This window comes from Erythrolamprus reginae, chromosome 4 (genome assembly GCF_031021105.1).
Source record: "Erythrolamprus reginae isolate rEryReg1 chromosome 4, rEryReg1.hap1, whole genome shotgun sequence".
Lineage (NCBI taxonomy): Eukaryota > Metazoa > Chordata > Lepidosauria > Squamata > Dipsadidae > Erythrolamprus > Erythrolamprus reginae.
In genome coordinates, this window is record NC_091953.1 from 4,268,477 (window position 1) to 4,288,198 (window position 19,722).

The window sequence follows — 19,722 nt, forward strand, 5'->3', positions numbered from 1 at the left end:
GGCAGCTGAGGAGGGGGCTTAATCCTCTTTTGAAGCTTTCTGGAAACGGGGCCTGGGGGAGCCCTCAAGAGGGGGTGTTCAGGCAATGATACGGCCAGAACATGTTCCCCCCTCCTCGCTCTCCAACCCACCCAACCCTTTTGTCTCCCTATTTCCATCTGCTCTGGTTCACTCCAACATTTCAGTGGGGCAGCGAATGGATTTATGGCTGGAATACAAAAGACCTAGCAGAATATTAACAGAGAGCCCAGATCGATTAATCACACCTATCAAGGTATCCCAGGTTTTATCCCTGCAATTTGCTCTTAAAATTGCTTGCAGGAGGCGGACTCCGAACCATTTGTCCCGTGAATCATGTAAGAGATCGCCTCGACTTACAACCCGTTCGTTTAGTGACCATTCAAAGATACAACCGCCCCTGTAAGTAAGTGACTTACAACCCCTTTTTCACACATAAGACACCCTAGTCAGGCGATCGAAATTATATAAAGTGGCTTGTTAAATTAATAACAGAGGTGCTAGGACACTGTTTTCAGTGATGTTGTAACTCCAAACGGTCGCTAGATGAAAAATTGCAAGTTGAGGACTTGCCTGTGGTGAGAATGAAAGAAAAGACAAACAGAAATGAGAATAACTTCCAACTTTCTTTGATTGCTATGAATAATGGAAACGTATCCAACTTAACATTTGTCCATGACATTTTTAGCATCTCTTTATTCCAATAATAATCGACCTTCCATTTCTTTCCGTTTCTCCCCCAAATCCTACCCTTGCTTTTTTTTTCTGGAGCTCTTTCCAAGCAGAGATTAAAATGGAATCAAAATCTTTTTCTTTAATCACTTCGACTCCCCACAACGGACGAATGGCTGCAAAAATTAATGGAGTTAAGCAGAGGTGGCTAAATTTGACCACTTTGATTAAGTAGGGGGGGAATTGCATATTTATTATGGGGAAAAGGAATCCTCAATCTGAGTATTGTATTGGCAGTTCTGTGTTAGCAAAAACTTCAGAAGAAAAGGATTTAGGGGGAGTGATTTCTGACAGTCTCAAAATGGGTGAGCAGTGTGGTCGGGCAGTAGGGAAAGCAAGTAGGATGCTTGGCTGCATAGCTAGAGGTATAACAAGCAGGAAGAGGGAGATTGTGATCCCCTTATATAGAGCGCTGTTGAGACCACATTTGGAATACTGTTTTCAGTTCTGGAGACCTCACCTACAAAAAGATATTGACAAAATTGAAGGGGTCCAAAGACGGGCTACAAGAATGGTGGAAGGTCTTAAGCATAAAACGTATCAGGAAAGACTTCATGAACTCCATCTGTATAGTCTGGAGGACAGAAGGAAAAGGGGGGACATGATCGAAACATTTAAATATGTTAAAGGGTTAAATAAGGTTCAGGAGGGAAGTGTTTTTAATAGGAAACACAAGAACAAGGGGACACAATCTGAAGTTAGTTGGGGGGTGAAATCAAAAGCAACATGAGAAAATATTATTTTACTGAAAGAGTAGTAGATCCTTGGAACAAACTTCCAGCAGACGTGGTAGATAAATCCACAGTAACGGAATTTAAACATGCCTGGGATAAACATATATCCATCCTAAGATAAAATACAGAAAATAGTATAAGGGCAGACTGGATGGACCAGGAGGACTTTTTCTGCCATCAGACTTCTATGTTTCTATGTTTCTATTTATTTATTTGCTTGTTTTCTCAAGTACGTATTGATAGTATACAAAGATATAACAATGTTTATATACATGATGCTAGTAAGAGAGAAACATTAGGACAAGGGACGGAAGGCACGCTGGTGCACTTATGCACGCCCCTTACTAACCTCTTAGGAATCGGGAGAGGTCAACAGTGGGTAGTCTAAGGCAGTGATGGGCTACCAAATTTTTTACTACTACACTGGCTTATGGCGTGGCTTATGCATTTTGTTTCAACATCTTTCAGTGCAAATTTGGTGCTCTGGGGTGGAGCTCCAAATTTTGCTACCGGAACTGCGTTCCTGACCGTTCCCGTCGGAGTCCATCACTGGTCGAAGGGTAAAGTTTTGGGGGTTAGGGTGATGATACTACAGAGTCAGGTAGTGAGTTCCATGCATCAACTACTCGGTTACTAAAGTCGTATTTCCTGCAGTCGAGTTTGGAACTGTTTACTTGGAGTTTGTATCTGTTGTGTGCTCGTGTGTTGCTGTGGTTGAAGCTGAAGTAGTCGTTGACAGGAAGGATGTTGTAGCAGATGATACTTTTATTTCCACTGGTACCTAAAAGCCACTTCTGGACTTTATGCTTGGGGTGAACCCCCCCCCAAAAAAATTGATTTTGGGTTTTACCGATTAAATAAGTTTGTTGTTATAGAAGTGGCTAGGCTGGTTGGAACTATTACATAAAAGTTAAAAAGTTGAGGTGTGATGTTCATGCTTCATTCTAACTGTACCGAAGAGAGTTGGAAGTCAATGACTTTTTTTTCTTTTCTCCCTTTTTCGTTCCCTCGCTTCTCTCCTTGCTTTTCTCTTCCTTATTTTTCCTATTGTTTACTTTTGCATTTTCTTTGCGTGCTGTATTATAAACTATTTTTTTTATTTTAAAAAACCCCTAAAATGAATCATGCATCCAAATAGCTAGAATGTGATGATCGATCTTACTTTGTCCCACCATCCCATCAGTTGTCCCAACTCAGTTTCATTTTCCGAATTTATCCTTTTATCCATAATTTCAAATTGAATATGGTCCACCATGTACCTATACCAATTTTGCATTGTCCATTTTGTCGCATCCTTCCAGCCAAAGACTATTACTGCCTGCGCGCTTTCTATTGCTGCATTTTTTATTTCTCTAAATTCTCCCATCGCATTGCTTTTAACTAGTAATGCCATTTCCTTAGTGATTGTCCATTGTATATTTAGCATTCTATTGATATCCTCTTTCACTTTTTGCCAAAAATCCTGCACTATCGGGCATTCCCAAAACATATGCATAAACACTCCATTATCTTGACACCCATGCCAACAATTCCCCCTGACATTCTGCTGAAAGTGTGCGAGTTGAACGGGAGTAAAATACCACTTATGTAATATTTTCCTTCTCATTTCCCTAATTCTTGTATTTTTAATTTTCTACTATATTTTCCATCTTTTGTACCTCTACTTGTATCTCATTTTGCCACCATTTAGTCAATCCTTCAATCGTGTCCCCGTCTGACTGCACTAGCAATTTATATATATTGGTTGCTTGCGCCTTTATACCCTCACTTTTTTCTCTTATTATTTTCTCTAACCCTGTCTCCTCCCTCAATAGTACTTCTTTATTCTCCCTTTCATTAAGATATTTGCATATTGCATTTATTTGTAGCCACCTTCCCTTACCTAACCACCATTCTATAAACTAATTTTTTTATTTTAAAAAACCCCTAAAATGAATCATGCATCCAAATAGCTAGAACGTGATCAATTGCAGGGAATGAAGAGTTTATCAAAAGAAGCAAAAACAGTTGTGTTTTATTTCCCACCAGTGGGGAATTTGAACGTGAGACTTGCACAGGTCAGGGAGAAAACTTCAAAGTGAGTTGCGGCATTTCAAAAGATTGCTGAGAAAATTGAAGTTTCCAAAATAAGCAGATTGGAATCATGATAAATCAGTGATAAGCGAATGGAAAGTTTAGCTCTGTTTTTCCTTCCTTTTCCTTATATTATACAGGCAGTCCTTGACATACAACCACAACCAAATCCAAAATTTCTGTTGCTTAAAGCGAGTTTGTAAACAAGCTTCGCTCCATTTTGTGACTTTTTTCGCCACCGGTGTTAAGCGAATCACCATAGTCGTTGAAACAAGTAACGTGGATTGTTGGAACGACTCCAGTTTCCAAAATTGACTTGGTGAAAACATCACGATTTTGCAGAAATTGGCAAAACAGACCTGTCGGAGAAGAAATAATATTTATTGGGGTGGGGTGGGATTTTGAAAGTATTGAAAACCATATATGGATTTTTATTTTATTTTTTTGCTGAAAGAAGTAAAATAAATAATTGGATGATTAATGGTTTGAAGATTAAGAAAGATGGAGATTAAGCGAGGGGCTGAGGGGCCTTGCAAGATATTTAGGAAGGAGTTGCAATACAAATCTGTTGAAAAGAAGGTCCAGAGTCACTTAAACATTTCTTAACTTCAGGTTTCTTTCTTTTTCTTTCGATTCACATTTTTAGAAACATAGAAACACAGAAGACTGATGGCAGAAAAAGACCTCATGGTCCATCTAGTCTGCCCTTATACTATTTCCTGTATTTTATTTATTTATTTTATTTATTTATTTATTAGATTTGTATGCTGTCCCTCTCCGTAGACTCTTACAATGGATATATGTTTATCCCAGGCATGTTTAAATGTTTAAATTCAGTTACTGTGGATTTACCAACCACGTCTGCTGGAAGTTTGTTCCAAGGATCTACTACTCTTTCAGTAAAATAATATTTTCTCACGTTGCTTTTGATCTTTCCCCCAACTAACTTCAGATTGTGTCCCCTTGTTCTTGTGTTCACTTTCCTATTAAAAACACTTCCCTCCTGAACCTTATTTAACCCTTTAACATATTTAAATGTTTCAATCATGTCCCCCCTTTTCCTTCTGTCCTCCAGACTATACAGATTGAGTTCATGAAGTCTTTCCTGATAAGTTTTGTGCTTAAGACCTTCCACCATTCTTGTAGCCCATCTTTGGACCCGTTCAATTTTGTCAATATCTTTTTGTAGGTGAGGTCTCCAGAACTGAACACAGTATTCCAAATGGGGTCTCACCAGCGCTCTATATTTTTGCTATAGGAACATTCCTCTTAAATATAGGTAGCCACAGGTGGGTTCCTACAGGTTCTAACCAGTTCTTAGTAATCCGGTGATGATGTCATGCAGGGGCGGATTCAGTAATGGGCAGCCAAATTTTTTACTGCCACACTGTGGGTGTGGCTTACATTGTGGGTGTGGCTTAATGGTCATGTGACTGGGTAGGAGTGGCTTGCCGGCCATGTGATCAGGTGGAAGTGGCTTGAACGATCATCATTGCTCACGTGAACTGTTAAGTCTTTGACTTACAACCTCACCAGTGTCGCTCGCTGGAGGGACAATTTGCTCCGCGTTTCCCGTGCTCTCATTCCTGGGTCACTCCCCCCCGCCTCAGGCTGGGTAGCTAGGTGAACGGGTGCTGCCAGAAGCATAAATGCTGCCAACGCTGCTTCTACCCATGCCTTCTGCTTGCACCTCAGGCGGGAGGTGGCCGCGTGAGACTGGAGGGGAGCCGGGCAGGAGAGAGGGAAGCTCGTCCGAGGCCAGGAAGGAGGAAAGAGGAAAAAAGCAAGGAGCGCAGATGCAGCAGTAGGGAAGAAAAGGAGAGCTGAGCCGAGACCAGTAATCCACCGGTAGAAACGAAGATGTGTGCACAGCTCCAGCTGATTTTTTTTCCAGACCAGGGTTTGCAAAAATGATCTTCAAAAAGAGGAGTTGAGAGGAAGGGAGATTGGAGAGAGGGAAAAAATGAATAAATGAACGGGGAAAGGAAGGATAAAGCTTGCAATTTTCTCAAGCGCAGAAAAGTTTATATTTGTTGGTTTGCCAAGCACCAAAAGGCAGTGCAAGAGGGAGGGATGGAAACTAATCAGTAGTAGGTTCGAACGATGCCATCGTTCCAGTAGCAAATGCACAGGAAGCAAAAGGTAGCCCCATGTAGAGAACATTACAGTAGTCGAACCTCGAGGTGATGAGGGCATGAGTGGCTGTGAGCAATGAGTCCCGGTCCAGATAGGGTCGCAACTGGTGCACCAGGCGAACCTGGGCAAATGCCCCCCTCGCCACAGCTGAGAGATGGAATTGTCCTTGGGAGGCAAAACCCACAGCCACTCCGTCTTATCCGGGTTGAGCTTGAGTCTGTTGACACCCATCCAGGCATTGTTACTGGACTTCGTTCTTGTATTGTATTTCAACTATGCCTTCTTGCTACAAGAAATCCCTTTGAAGTTTAAAAGGGAGTTTTTTCTTCTCTTCTGTTGATAAAGGTTTTTTTCTTCTCTTCTGTTGATAAAGAACATTTATTTGCCTTCTATCGTGTGTGTGTGTCTGCTTGGACTAATTAAGCACACGCCGACAGAACAGATCTAGCAGTCAACTTCAGTGGCCTGCAGTACTGCACTCTACCTGCTGTGCCACCAGTAGGTGTATACTGTGTATACACATACAATGACAATAAAGTATTTATTTCATTATTTCAATTGTAATTGCATAAAGCAGAGGTCCCCAAACTTGGCAACTTTAAGACCTGTGGACTTCAACTCCCAGCCAGCTATGAATTCTGGGAGTTGAAGTCCACAAGTCTTAAAAGTTCCCAAGTTTGAACACCTCTGGTGTAACGATTACTCTGTGGGGCAATTCAACGATTTCTCCATTTTCCTTCTGAATTTGCTGTTGGCTCCAGACATTTGCAAATAACCTTGTAATTGAGGAGAGAAAAATTAATGGTGAACACATCCAAAATTTGCAGAAATGGCAGAACTGACCTGTCAGAGAACAAACCACATTTAATGGGTTTAGTTTGGTTTGGGGTTTTTTTTTGAAAGACTGAAAATCCATATATGGACTTTTTGCAGAAAGTAGTTTAAAAAAAAGTGTGATTTATAGCTTGAAGATAAAGAAAGATGGAGATTAAGTGAGGGGCTGAAGGGGCTGGCAAAATATTTAGGAAGGAGTTGAAATAAAAATGTGTTGAAAAGAAGGTCCGAAGTCACTTATACATTTCTTAACTTTGTTTTTTTCTTTTCTCACCCTGTTTTTTAATTATTTCTTCTTTAAATTCCCTTTTTTGTTAAATGAACATTCTTCACAAATCCAGGCGAACCTCAACTAGAGGTGAATGTATGGATGACTGTAACTATTTTAAATTGAATGTCTTTTATATTGATTTGTACAGAAATGGGCAGCCAAAATTTTTACTGCCACTCTGTGGGTGTGGCTTATTTTGTGGGTGTGGCTTGATGGTCATGTGACCAGGTGGGAGTTGCTTGCCAGACATGTGACCAGGTGGGAGTGGCTTGAACGATCATCATCGTTCAAGTGAACCTTTAAGTCCTCAACTTACAACCTCACCAGTGTCGCTTGCTGGGGTGACAATTTGCTCTGCGTTTCTCGTGCTCTCCTTCCTGGGTCGGCCATGAATGATAGAGTTGGAAGAGGCCAGAAGGGATATGTAAGTCAGGGGTCTCCAACCTTGGCCACTTTAAGACTTGTGGACTTCAACTCCCAGAATTCCTCAGCCAGCCATGAATGATAGAGTTGGAAGAGGCCAGAAAGGTCATCTAAGTCAAGGGTCAGCCATGCTGGCTGAAGAATTCTGTGAGTTGAAGTCCACAAGTCTTCAAGTTGCCAAGTTTGAAGACCTCTGGGATAGGATCTCTGCTTGAGCAGTGGATTGGCATAGAACACTTCCAAGATCCCTTTCAGCCCTATGATTCTATTATAAACAGTGGAATGACTTGCCACCAGAAGTTGTGGGTGCTCCAGTATTCATTGACCAGTAGAACATTGTGGTAGATGATTTTATGAACTGCATTTAGATCAGATCGAAGGTGACGTAGCTCTAGTAAATTCCTTTTCTGCAGTTGAGTTTGGAGCGGTTTACATTGAGTTTACATTGTCTATCTTATATTTCTACTAGCTCCATGTATATGAACTTTAATACTCCCAATGACTATTTTTTCCTTACTATTCCTAATGTCTTTCTTCTATTCTTCTACTGATATATTTTACCTGCACTGTGTATTGGACTAACTAAACTAAACTAAACTAAACTAAACTAAACTAAACTAAACTAATGAAATGAAATGAAATGAAATGAAATGAAATGAAATGAAATGAAATGAAATAAATAAAATAAAATAAAATAAATAAAGTTTGAACCTATTTTGTCCTTGCTTCTTGTCTTTGCCAATTGGGCATAAGAAAGCTCATGACGGAGGAAGACCCTTTCCCCCATCTTGGTAGGATTTATTTATTTGTTTCTTTGTTTTGTCAAGTACCTATTGGTGGTATACAAAGATATAATAATATTTAAATACAAGATACGGTACTAGTAAAAAAGAAAAAAGAAACTTAGGAGAGGGGACGGAAGGCACACTGGTGCACTTATACACGCCCTTTACTGACCTCTTAGGAATCGGGAGAGGTCAACCGTGGACAGTCTAAGGGTAAAGTTTTGGGGGTGAGGTGATGATACTACAGAGTCAGGTAGTGAGTTCCAGGCATCAACTACTTGGTTACTAAAGTCGTATTTCCTACAGTCGAGTTTAGAGCAGCTTACTTTAAGTTTGCATCTGTTGTGTGCTCATGTGTTGTTGTGGTTGAAGCTGAAGTAGTCGTTGACAGGGAGGATGTTGTAACAGATGATTTTATGGGCTATGCTTAGGTCATGTTTAAGGCGATGTAGTTCTAAGCTTTCTAAACCTAGGATTGTAAGTCTAGCTGCATAGGGTATTCTGTTGCGAGTGGAGGGCTCTTCTAGTAAAGTATCTCTGGACGTTTTCTAGAGTGTTTATGTCTGAAATGCGGTGTGGGTTCCAGACAGATGAGCTGTATTCAGGATGGGCCATCCTGACACTCCACAACACTCAGACAAATCTCCTGCGAGTCATTCACTGGACAAAACACACACCCTGTGGCCACAGGTACTGAGTAAAGATGGAGTTTTTCAAGAATGCCTCCAGGTGCTTCTAAATATTGACCCATCTTCCCAGGTGAAGTAGACCCAGAGACAGGGTTTTGAGCAATCGGTACTTTTATTCAGCTCAGAGAACAAGTGACAGCTCAGCAAGGTAAAGTGACAATTCAGCGAGTACCGACTGACTCTGCCTGGAGAAACCGCTTCTTTTATACTTTTGCGGTTCCCGCCAAAGCTAGAGCCGGCCGCGTCTGAGCCAATCAGGAGCGACTTCCTGCTTGGGCTCAGACAGCGCTGGAAAGAGGAACAAACTATTTACAGAGTTACAAGGTAGCCATTTCAGGATACAACACCCCTCCCCTCATAGTTGGACTCATCCATCAAGAAAGCCATGTGACGAAGTCGTCCAATCGGTGAGGCCTCCGAGGCTCTCGCGCTGACCTGCGCAGTTCAATTTCTCCTTCGCCACTGACTGTGGAGGATGGCTCGCCGCTGTTCTCCCGGTGCGGCGGACTTGGCCTGGCAGGCCCAACGAAGGCTTCGGAGGACGAGGATGGCTCGGCGTCGCTGGATGGTTCCCCCTGGCCCGATAAGTCTCTTTGCGTGTTTTTTAGTTCGGGCAATGTACTAAAGTCTGTTGAAGGGGGAGAGTCCATGTCAGCGGGTTGTGGCAATTGATTTTCAGCTCGTTTCCGAATGTGGTCTATGTGTCGTTTCCACAAACGACCATCCTCTAGTTTAACAACATAAGTCTTGGGTGCGTTTTGCTTAACAATAATTCCCTTCATCCAGTTTACATTTCCATCAAAACATTTTACATATACATTTTGTCCCAAATACATTTCTCTTTCTGGTTTCATACACATTTGGTTATTATTAACACAGAACCTTGGATTTAACCTGTCTAATGGTGACCTCAACTTCCTTCCCATCAATAACTCTGCAGGGCTTACATGTGTGTGCGAGTTAGGGGTAATGTGCTGGGTTAGTAAGAATTGGTCCAAGTTTTGTTGCACATCCCCAGGGCCTGACCTGTGCAATGCCTCCTTTGCCACCCGTACGTAACGTTCTGCCAACCCGTTAGCCCAGGGCGAGTAAGGCGAGATGAGGGCATGCCTGACCCCTAGGCCATCTAGGAATAATTCGAATTGCCTGGCTGTTAGCTGTGGCCCATTGTCAGACACTAAGAGATCGGGGCAACCATGGGATGCAAACAGTCTGCTCAATACCTTGATAGTGGCACTTGTGGTTATGTTGTTCATTGCTATTATTTCCAACCATTTGGAGAAGGCATCCACCACTATTAAAAAATACTGAGACCCAACTGGGCCAGCAAAATCAATGTGGATCCTAGACCAAGGACCAGCAGGCTGTTCCCACTCAGCCGGAGTTGTTCTGGGGGGACTGGGCCTTGACTCTTGGCACGGGTCACACTTTGAAACCCAACTTTCAATATCAGCATCTAGCCCTGGCCACCATAAATGCCCCCTTGCTAGGCTCTTCATCCTGACAATCCCAGGATGGCCCACGTGTAACATTTTGAGTACCTTTTCCCTTAGGCGTTTGGGGATGATCACTCTATCCCCCCACAGCAAACAACCTTTTACATATGATAATTCAAGCCTTTTGTTTTTAAAATCACACAATTCAGGTTTAACAATATCATTTTGCCATCCCTTTAGAACACAGTTCACCACTTGTTTAAGGATTTGATCTTGCTGCGTGTGTGCAGCTACCTCTTTTGCTGTGGTTAGTGGGTTTTCCTCGAGTTCTATCATTAGCACATCTGTGGAAGGAACAGGGTCTTCCACTAAGTCTGCTATGGGGCATCTGCTGAGGCCGTCTGCATGATTGATTTCCTTCCCCCCCTTGTGGGTGAGCTCATACTGATACCCTGAGAGGAAAAGAGCCCATCTGATTAGTCTTGGAGACATAAAAGGTGGAGTGGGCTTGTTGGGGGCTAGCAGGCCTAGTAGGGGTTTGTGGTCAGTGACTAGCTCAAAGCTCCTTCCAAAAATGTAATTGTGAAACTTCTTCACCCCTGCCACTAATGCTAGAGCCTCCTTGTCTAACTGGCTATAATTCCTCTCCGTGCTGGTCATGGTTCTTGAAAAAAATGCTATTGGGGCCTCTGTCTTATTAGGTAGAACGTGAGCTAAGACTCCTCCTATGCCGTACGGCGAAGCGTCGCAGGTGAGCCTAATGGGTAGTGAAGCACTATATTGGACTACTACACTTTTCGAAGTTAATAAATTTTTTATTTGAGAAAAAGCTTCACGTTCAGTTTTCCCCCATGTCTAGCGGGCTTCCTTCTGGAGTAAACGATGGAGAGGCTCTGCTACTGTTGCCTTCTGCTTTAAAAAAACGGAATAAAAATTAAGGAGGCCCAAAAATGCCTGCAACTCATTCTTATCTCGTGGCTCTGGGGCTTCTCTAATTGCTCTCAGCTTCTCTGTTGTGGGGTGGATACCTTCTTTATCTATTTTATACCCAAGGAATTCAATACTGTTAGTTCCCCAGACACATTTATCAGGCTTGATTCGTAACCCTTTGTCCTGTAGCCTCTTAAGTACTTCCCTTATTCTTTTGTTCACTTGTTCCTGGTTTTCCCCTGCAATTAAGATGTCATCAAAATATGGAATTGCCCCATTTACCCCTGACAATAGGCGTTCCATGATGCTCTGGAATATTCCTGGGGCTATGCTTACCCCAAACTGTAACCTCGTGCATTTGAAAGCCCCCCTGTGCGTTACAATCGTTTGAGCGTTTGCTGTTTGTTCATTGACCGGAAGTTGCTGGTAAGCCTGCGCCAGGTCGATCTTTGCGAACCTTTTTCCCTCCCCCAGGGAGTGTAAGAGTTGTTGTACAACCGGGATGGGGTAGGGGTGGTGTTGGAGTGCCTTATTCAGGGTTGATTTGTAATCAGCGCAAACTCTTAAGGAGCCATCTGGCTTCAGGGGTGTCACTATGGGAGTTTCCCATGGCCCCTGTTCCACAGGAACCAAAATACCTTGACTAATGAGTTTGTCCAGCTGTATGTCTAGCTTGGGGAGAAGCGGAAGGGGGACCCTGCGAGGTTTCAGTCTAACCGGTGGGACCTTGGGGTCAATAGAGAAAGATATAGGAGGTCCCTTATACAATCCCAAGGTGGGGCTGAACACTTCAGGGAACTCTTTCACAAAGTTAGGCATATTATCACAGTTTACATTACACACACCCGAAATTTCGATCCCCAACGGTTCCATCCACGCTAGACCCAGCAGGGAGTGTTTGGCCCCCGTTACAATAAGCATGGGAAGGGTACATTTAACATTCTTAAATGCAATAGGTACATTTGCTGTTCCCAGGACCGAGATTACCCCCCCTTGGAAGTCTCTGATCACCAAAGAGGTTTGAGTTAGGTCAGCCTTAGACACATTAGGCATATATAGCTTAAATTTTTCCCAGGGCATGATGGTATATCTCGAGCCCGTATCCAGCTCCATTGAGCAAGGCTGGTTATTTAGTAACAATGAGATAACAATTTTAGCCCCCTTTTTGGTTGCCGTGTTATTCACGGAAAATTGAGAGTTACCTCTAGTGTAGTCGCGGTTAGCGGTTGAGTAGTTCCTTTGACCCGAGTTGCGGAACGGTCTCCTTTCCCGCGATTGGGGGTGGTGGTTTTGAGGTCGCTGGTATTGTTGTGTGGCAAAAGTTTCTTCTGGTGCCGTTGCCCTGCATGCGATGGCGATGTGGCCTCTCCGGTTGCAACGGCGGCAAGTAGCGTCTCGGAAGGGGCATCGATGGCGCTGGTGATTTCCCCGGCAGCCCGCGCAGGGGGCTGGGTGAGTAGCTCTAGGGTGTCTCGGCTGGTCTTGCAGGAGGAGGCAGTTGTCCCCGTTGCTAGTTGGCTGGCTGAGGTCGTCTGTTCCCACGGCGCTGGGAGACTCGGCGTCGATTTTGGCAATGATTTCTCGCCTTCCGTGCTCTTTTAATTCTCTTGCCGCTGCGTCGGCTGCTTCCGCGGTCTGCGCTAATTTAATTACGGTTTGTAGAGTCGGCTCTTCTTCGGTGAGGAGTTTATTTCTCACTGTGTTGCTCTTCATGCCGAAAACCAAGGCGTCGGTGAGGCGAGCTTCCGGGTCTTTAAACTTGCATTGAGCAAGTACCGTTCGAAGCCGCGTTGTAAATTGGCTGATCGACTCGGTTTCTCTCTGAGCCATCATGTGGAATTGATGCCGGTAAACCATGGCTGGTCTGGTTGGTTTGAAATGGCTCGCTAGTTTCTGTTGAAGTACGTCCCACGCTGTGGTTCTTGCTTGTTCTGGTTCGGTGAGAGTTTGGGCAAGTCTACGGATCTCTGCGCCGCAGTAGTTGAGAAAAATAGCCCGTCTGCGATCGGCTCCGGCGTCCTGCATTCCCGCCGCCTCGAGGAAGATCTCGAAGGTGGCCATGTACTCGTCCCATGTCATTTTCTCGGGATCGAAGAGTTCCGGAGCCTGGCCGATCTGGATTTTGTCCATGTTGCACGCGAAGTTTCTTCCGTTCGTTCGTCGCCAGTGAAGTAGACCCAGAGACAGGGTTTTGAGCAATCGGTACTTTTATTCAGCTCAGAGAACAAGTGACAGCTCAGCAAGGTAAAGTGACAATTCAGCGAGTACCGACTGACTCTGCCTGGAGAAACCGCTTCTTTTATACTTTTGCGGTTCCCGCCAAAGCTAGAGCCGGCCGCGTCTGAGCCAATCAGGAGCGACTTCCTGCTTGGGCTCAGACAGCGCTGGAAAGAGGAACAAACTATTTACAGAGTTACAAGGTAGCCATTTCAGGATACAACACCAGGCTTGGGGAAAAAAAGAGGGGGGTTAAGAGAGGGAGGGGAGGGGCCTAAGGGTGGGGGAGAGACAGGACTTGAACCTGTAGTGCGGAGATCTGGAATAACAAACGGAGCGAGGGGGCAGCGGCATCAGGAATAATACGCGGGGCAGACCTGGAACAAGGTCTCAACACTTCATCAATCCCAGAGCGCTGAAAGGGGGGGGGGCTGTTCCCATAAATCTTTGCTGGATTCTTTTCTGTTGTATCCTGAAATGGCTACCTTGTAACTCTGTAAATAGTTTGTTCCTCTTTCCAGCGCTGTCTGAGCCCAAGCAGGAAGTCGCTCCTGATTGGCTCAGACGCGGCCGGCTCTAGCTTTGGCGGGAACCGCAAATGTATAAAAGGAGCGGTTTCTCCAGGCAGAGTCAGTCGGTACTCGCTGAATTGTCACTTTGCTTTGCTGAGCTGTCACTGGTTCTCTGAGCTGAATAAAAGTACCGATTGCTCAAAACCCTGCCTCTGGGTCTACTTCATTTTCCTCCCTCCTTCACATGGAGGGGTCTGACGTGAGAGCAACCCCCCCCCCCAATTTTCCTCACCCAGACTTGACTGGGGCATCAAGGATGGCTTTGTGCAAAGCAGACCCTTCCCCTCTGGGTCATTTTGGGAAAGAGCTGCAAGGGTTTGGAGGGGAGAGGAGGGGAAAGGAAAGAGGGAAGAGGGAAGGAAAAGGGAAGGAAGGAAGAAGGGAAAGGAAGAAGAAAGGGAAGGAAAAGGAAGAGAAGGGAAGGGAAGGAGGAAGGGAATGAAAAAGGAGGAAGAAATAGAATAGAATCAGAATAGAATTCTTTATTGGCCAAGTGTGATTGGACACACAAGGAATTTGCCTTTGGTGCATATGTGTAAATAAAAGAAAAAGATACATTTGTCAAGAATCACGTGGTTACAACACTTAATGATTGTCATCAGGGTCAAATAAGCAATGAAGAAACAATAAATATTAGAATACAATGGAATAGAATGGAATGGAATGGAATAGAATTGAATTGAATTGAATTGAATTTTATTGGCCAAGTATGATTGGACACACAAGGAATTTGTCTTTGGTGCAGATGCTCTCAGTGTACATAAAAGAAAAAGATACACTTGTCAAGAGTCATATGTGGTACAACACTTAATGATGGTCATAGGGGTCAAATAAGCAATGAGGAAACAATCAATATTAATAAAAATCTTAGGATACAAGCAACAAGTTACAGTCGTACAGTCCTAAGTGGGAGGAAAAGGATGATAGGAATTGTGAGAAAAACTACTAGAAATAGAAGTGCAGATTTAGTAAAAGGTTTGACAGTGCTGCTTAAAAATGGGGTTTTCGTAAGTACTTTAAATTTTTAAATTGTAAATTATTAGATTTGTTATGAATTGTTTTATTATGTTGTGAGCCGCCCCGAGTCTATGGAAAGGGGCGGCATACAAATAAATAAATAAATAAGTAAGTAAGTAAGTAAGTAAGTAAGTAAGTAAGTAAGTAAGTAAGTAAGTAAGTAAGTAAGTAAGTAAATAAATAAATAAGTAAATAAGTAAGTAAATAAGTAAGTAAATAAGTAAATAAGTAAGTAAGTAAGTAAGTAAGTAAGTAAGTAAGTAAGTAAGTAAGTAAGTAAGTAAGTAAATAAATAAATAAATACATTTGTTTAGTAGAGTGATGGCATTTGGGGGAAAAAAACTGTTCTTGTCTCTAGTTGTCTTGGTGTGCAGTGCTCTGTAGCGACGTTTTGAAGGAAGGAGTTGAAACCATTTGTGTCCAGGATGTGAGGGGTCAGTCAATATTTTCATGGCCCTCTTTTTGACTCGTGCAGTATACAGGTCCTCAATGGAAGGCAGGTTGGCAGCAATTGTTTTTTCTGCAATTCTGATTCTCCTCTGAAGTCTGTGTCGGTCTTGTTGGGTTGCAGAACCGAACCAGACAGTTATAGAGGTGCACATGACTGACTCAATGATTCCTCTGTAGAACTGGATCAGCAGTTCCATGGACAGTTTGAGCTTCCTGAGTTGGCGCAGAAATAACATCTTTGGGCATTTTCGCCGATTTCTTTCCATGTGCTACAAAGACTGGAAGGATGCTGTAAAAGCCTTGGTCCACCCTCACTGGCTGTTGTTGTTTCTTTTTCTTTTCCAGGCAATGTAACAAAACTTCCAACGGCAGCGACAGTTGTGACTTGATGTGCTGCGGCCGGGGCTACAATCCCTACATGGACACGGTGGTGGAGAGATGCCACTGCAAGTATCACTGGTGTTGCTACGTCACCTGCAAGAAATGCGAGCGGACTGTCGAGAGGTACGTGTGCAAGTGAGGCCTCCCCTGCGTCTCTCCGCTGCTTCCTGGTGTGACAAATGGGAGACATCGGTGCCAACGGGACCCTCAAAGAAGGAGGGGGCCAAAAAACCAAACAAACTTCCTTGCCGGGTTTAATCCAAAGAAACCAATCCTAAACTTTGGCCAACGGAGATTGTATTCTTCGACCATCTTTTCGAACAATCGCTCGTCGACGACGTCAAAGTCGTCAAAAACTGTTTCGAAAGTGAGGACTTTGAACATCATCAAGGAGGCACTATTGTCGTGAGAAATTGTGGAGAAGGAGAATCTCGGGTTTGGTCACGGCCGGCCCACCTTTCGCCATTTGGGACCTCAGAGTGTCAGCGGTCTTGGGCGTCATAATGCGTTGGGGGAATAGAAAACGAATTTCCCTAAAATGCACGGACCCAATGCAGGAAAATTTAGGCTTTTCTGCAGGAATGCAGTGGACGATTTATACAATGACGTTCAGCTCCCCCCCCCCTTAAAAAAGGGGGTGCTTTGTCGAACTTCTTCCACCCTGGAATGGTTTATCTTCTAGCTTTGCTTCTCTTCACCCTTAAAACATTGCCTCCATTTTGCTATTTCTGTTGTTTTTCCCCCCCTGAAACTGGAAGCATTGCTTGAAAAGCCCAAATGGAAATGCTCAACCCTTAAAATGTTCTGTTTGTTTGTTTTGTTTTTATTCTTGCCAACATTTGCTGGAAAACTCTTCCCCTCCTTTTGTGTCCTTTTACAGTGGTACCTCTACCTAAGAACGCCTCTACTTACGAACTTTTCTAGATAAGAACCAGGTGTCCAAGATTTTTTTTTGCCTCTTCTCAAGAACCATTTTCCACTTACAAACCCGAGCCTCTGAAATTGTAACCGGAAAAGGCAGGGAGAAGCCTCCGTGGGGCCTCTCTAGGAATCTCCTGGGAGGAAACAGGGCCAGACAAGGCAGGGAGAAGCCTCCGTGGGGCCTCTCTAGGAATCTCCTGGGAGAAAACAGGGCCAGACAAGGCGGGGAGAAGCCTCCGTGGGGCCTCTCTAGGAATCTCCTAGGAGGAAACAGGGCCAGAAAAGGCAGGGAGAAGCCTCCATGGGGCCTCTCTAGGAATCTCCTGGGAGGAAACAAGGCCGGAAAAGTTGGGGAGAAGCCTCTGTGGGGCCTCTCTAGGAATCTCCTGGGAGGAAACAGGGCCTCCACCCTCCCTGTGGTTTCCCCAATCGCACACATTATTTGCTTTCTCATTGATTCCTATGGGAAAAATTACTTCTTCTTACAAACTTTTCTACTTAAGAACCTGGTCACGGAATGAATTAAGTTTGTAAGTAGAGGTACCACTGTATCTGGTGATATATTTTTTTTTCCATGAAAGAGGCCGTGGAGACAGATGGGATGGCTACTTCTGTGTGGAGGGGAGGGAGTAGTAGTGGGTTCCTACTGGTATGGATGAGGAGTCTGCACTGGTAGTAAAACTGGAGCTGCGCGCTCCGCTTTGGGGCTCTGGGGTGCGAAGCATTTGTCCCAGTGAGATTTTGCTTCTGTGCATGCGCAGAAGTAAAATATCACTGGGATGCATGAATGCGCACGCCAGATACCTGAAGCTGCACACGCAGCACCTGGGTAGCAACAGTAGCGGCAATTCCTGCCTGGGTGGGTTCTAACCTACCTCGCCACCGGTTTTCTTCCTCCCGCGTTGCGGTGCATGTGGCTGAAAACTCTGATTTTTAAAAAAAGCCAAAGACAAGATGGTGACGCATGGGCAGTGTCGGAAATTTGGCTTCTGTCCATGTGCAGAAGAAAATTTTAAAAATAAATAATAATTTTTTAAAAAATAAAAGATGGCGGCGCCTACGGACCGCCACCAACAGAACTGGTTTGTTGACATCATGTGACATCACCAGCGACTTGCTACCGGTTTGGGCGATTCGGGAGGAACCTGCCTCAGGGGTAGGGGAGGGGTTGAGAGAAACCTCTGGACTTTCGAGAGCATGTGGTGGGCGCACTCACAATATGGCTGACATTACGGACCGAGCCCAGTTTGCCATCTGATCAAGGACATTCGCTTCTGTTTTGGTGAAATCTCTTGTGGGGCTCCAAAGCTTTATAGCAAATAAATATGATGCTAATGGCTGCTGATTTGCTCCGCAGCTAACCAGCTGTTTGGCTCCTTTCATTTATTAAAAAATAATCTTTAAAAAAAATACCATTTGACAGAGCAAAAAAATCCGTGGATAAACCCATTGGTAATAATGCTTCCTTGTGTTTCTTGTCATAATGAGGGGTCCCTGGTGCCCTCTGAGCTTGGGGGTTTTCGTGCCTATGTTTCATGACCCAAACTAGGTAACATCCTAATTTTTGGTGATGTTGTGATGATGCTAAAACTGATGAGGTTACCTACTTTGGTAATTGTTCTGTCGAGCTCTCTGGTAGAATCCCCCGGAAAATTCACAGATACAAATTTCAGACACACACCCGTCTGAAAATTCAAAACAATGTTCTTTAAAACGGAAATTCAAATAAACTAAGCCCTCTTTTTGTATAGCAAAGAGCACTGGTCTCCAAAAAAACTGGTAATTTGTACAAGTCCCTTATCAGTTCTGAGATACTTAGCTTGCAGCTGTGAGGCAATTCACAGTCCTTCTTCTTTCACAAAGTGAAACACACTTTGCTCTGGTTTAGTTTCAAAGCGGGGAAAAATCAGCACACAAAGGTCAAAGTCTGCGGAGAGGGGCGGCATACAAATCTAAATAATAAAATAAAATAAATAATAATAAAAAAATAAAATAAATAAATAAAGTCAGTAAAGCAGTCACGAAACACAAGGATCAGATAATCCTCCACAATGGCCAAACCCATAGGCTGCTCTTTATAGCAGCCTCACTAATGACCACAGCCCCACCCAACCACAGGTGGCCTCATTTTCTTTGATAATAATCTCTCAGTTGTTGCTGCCTATGCATCGCTCTCCGCATGCGTGGCTGTATCATTGACTCTTGTTCCAAATCCAAGGAGGAGCTAGATAATTGATCTCCTTCTGAGCTGTCTGCCCCACTCTCCTCCTCCCTGTCACTCATGTCTTCTTGGTCAGAGGAGCCTTCATCAGCAGATTCCACCAGGAGCAAAACAGGCCTGCAGCATGTGGATGTCTCCCCCACATCCACAGTCCTTGGGGCAGGAGCTGGGCCAGAGCTAACCACTACACCCTCCCTCTATTTCTCCCCTTCCTCCCTCTACTATTTACACTTACATTTTTGTCCAGCGTGATCTTCACCAGCTCGGTTACATCTCTCGCCCTCCAACTGCGCTGGGCAGTTATGCTGCTTACGGGAAGGCCGAAAAATGTCAGTGTCTGAAATCTGCGGGGAGCTCCTGGATTTGGGGTTAGCCCTCAAAGCCGCCACCGCCAGCCCCAGATGACCTCAGTGGTGGTGGCTACGGTAAAAGAAGACAAAAGTGAACCGATTATGGGGAATGAGTGAAACCCACCTTCTTCTGGGAGCTGGATCGAGTTGGGGGCACCCCATTCATTCCCCATGATCGGGTCGCTTTCGTCTTCTTTTATTTATTTTTATTTATTTATTTATTTATTTTGTCCAATACACAATGAGGGTTTTAGTGGGTATATATCTATATACACACAGTAAAATACATGATGAAGGTTATAGAGGAGATACTCATAGTAAAATATATCTAAGAAATAATAGAAAAGAAGGTATAGGAATAGAACATATCAATGAAAGAATAGAAGAAGAGATATAGGAATAGAAGAAAGGTATAGGATAGGAGATATAGGAGAGCAATAGGACAGGGGACGGAAGGCACTCTAGTGCACTTGTACTCGCCCCTTACTGACCTCTTAGGAATCTGGATAGGTCAACCGTGGATAATCTAAGG

At 44.0% G+C, this 19,722-nt stretch overlaps 1 protein-coding gene across 1 annotated transcript in view; it reads left to right on the forward strand.

Moving 5' to 3' along the window:
• The window catches only part of WNT11 (Wnt family member 11), a 37,746-nt gene extending 21,837 nt beyond the window's left edge, over positions 1-15,909 (forward strand). Inside the window, exon 5 of the mRNA XM_070751620.1 lies at positions 15,663-15,909. Coding sequence (XP_070607721.1) covers positions 15,663-15,837 — 175 coding nt within the window. The 3' untranslated portion in view covers positions 15,838-15,909. The remainder of the gene's footprint in view (positions 1-15,662) is intronic.
• Positions 15,910-19,722: the final 3,813 nt, after the last annotated feature.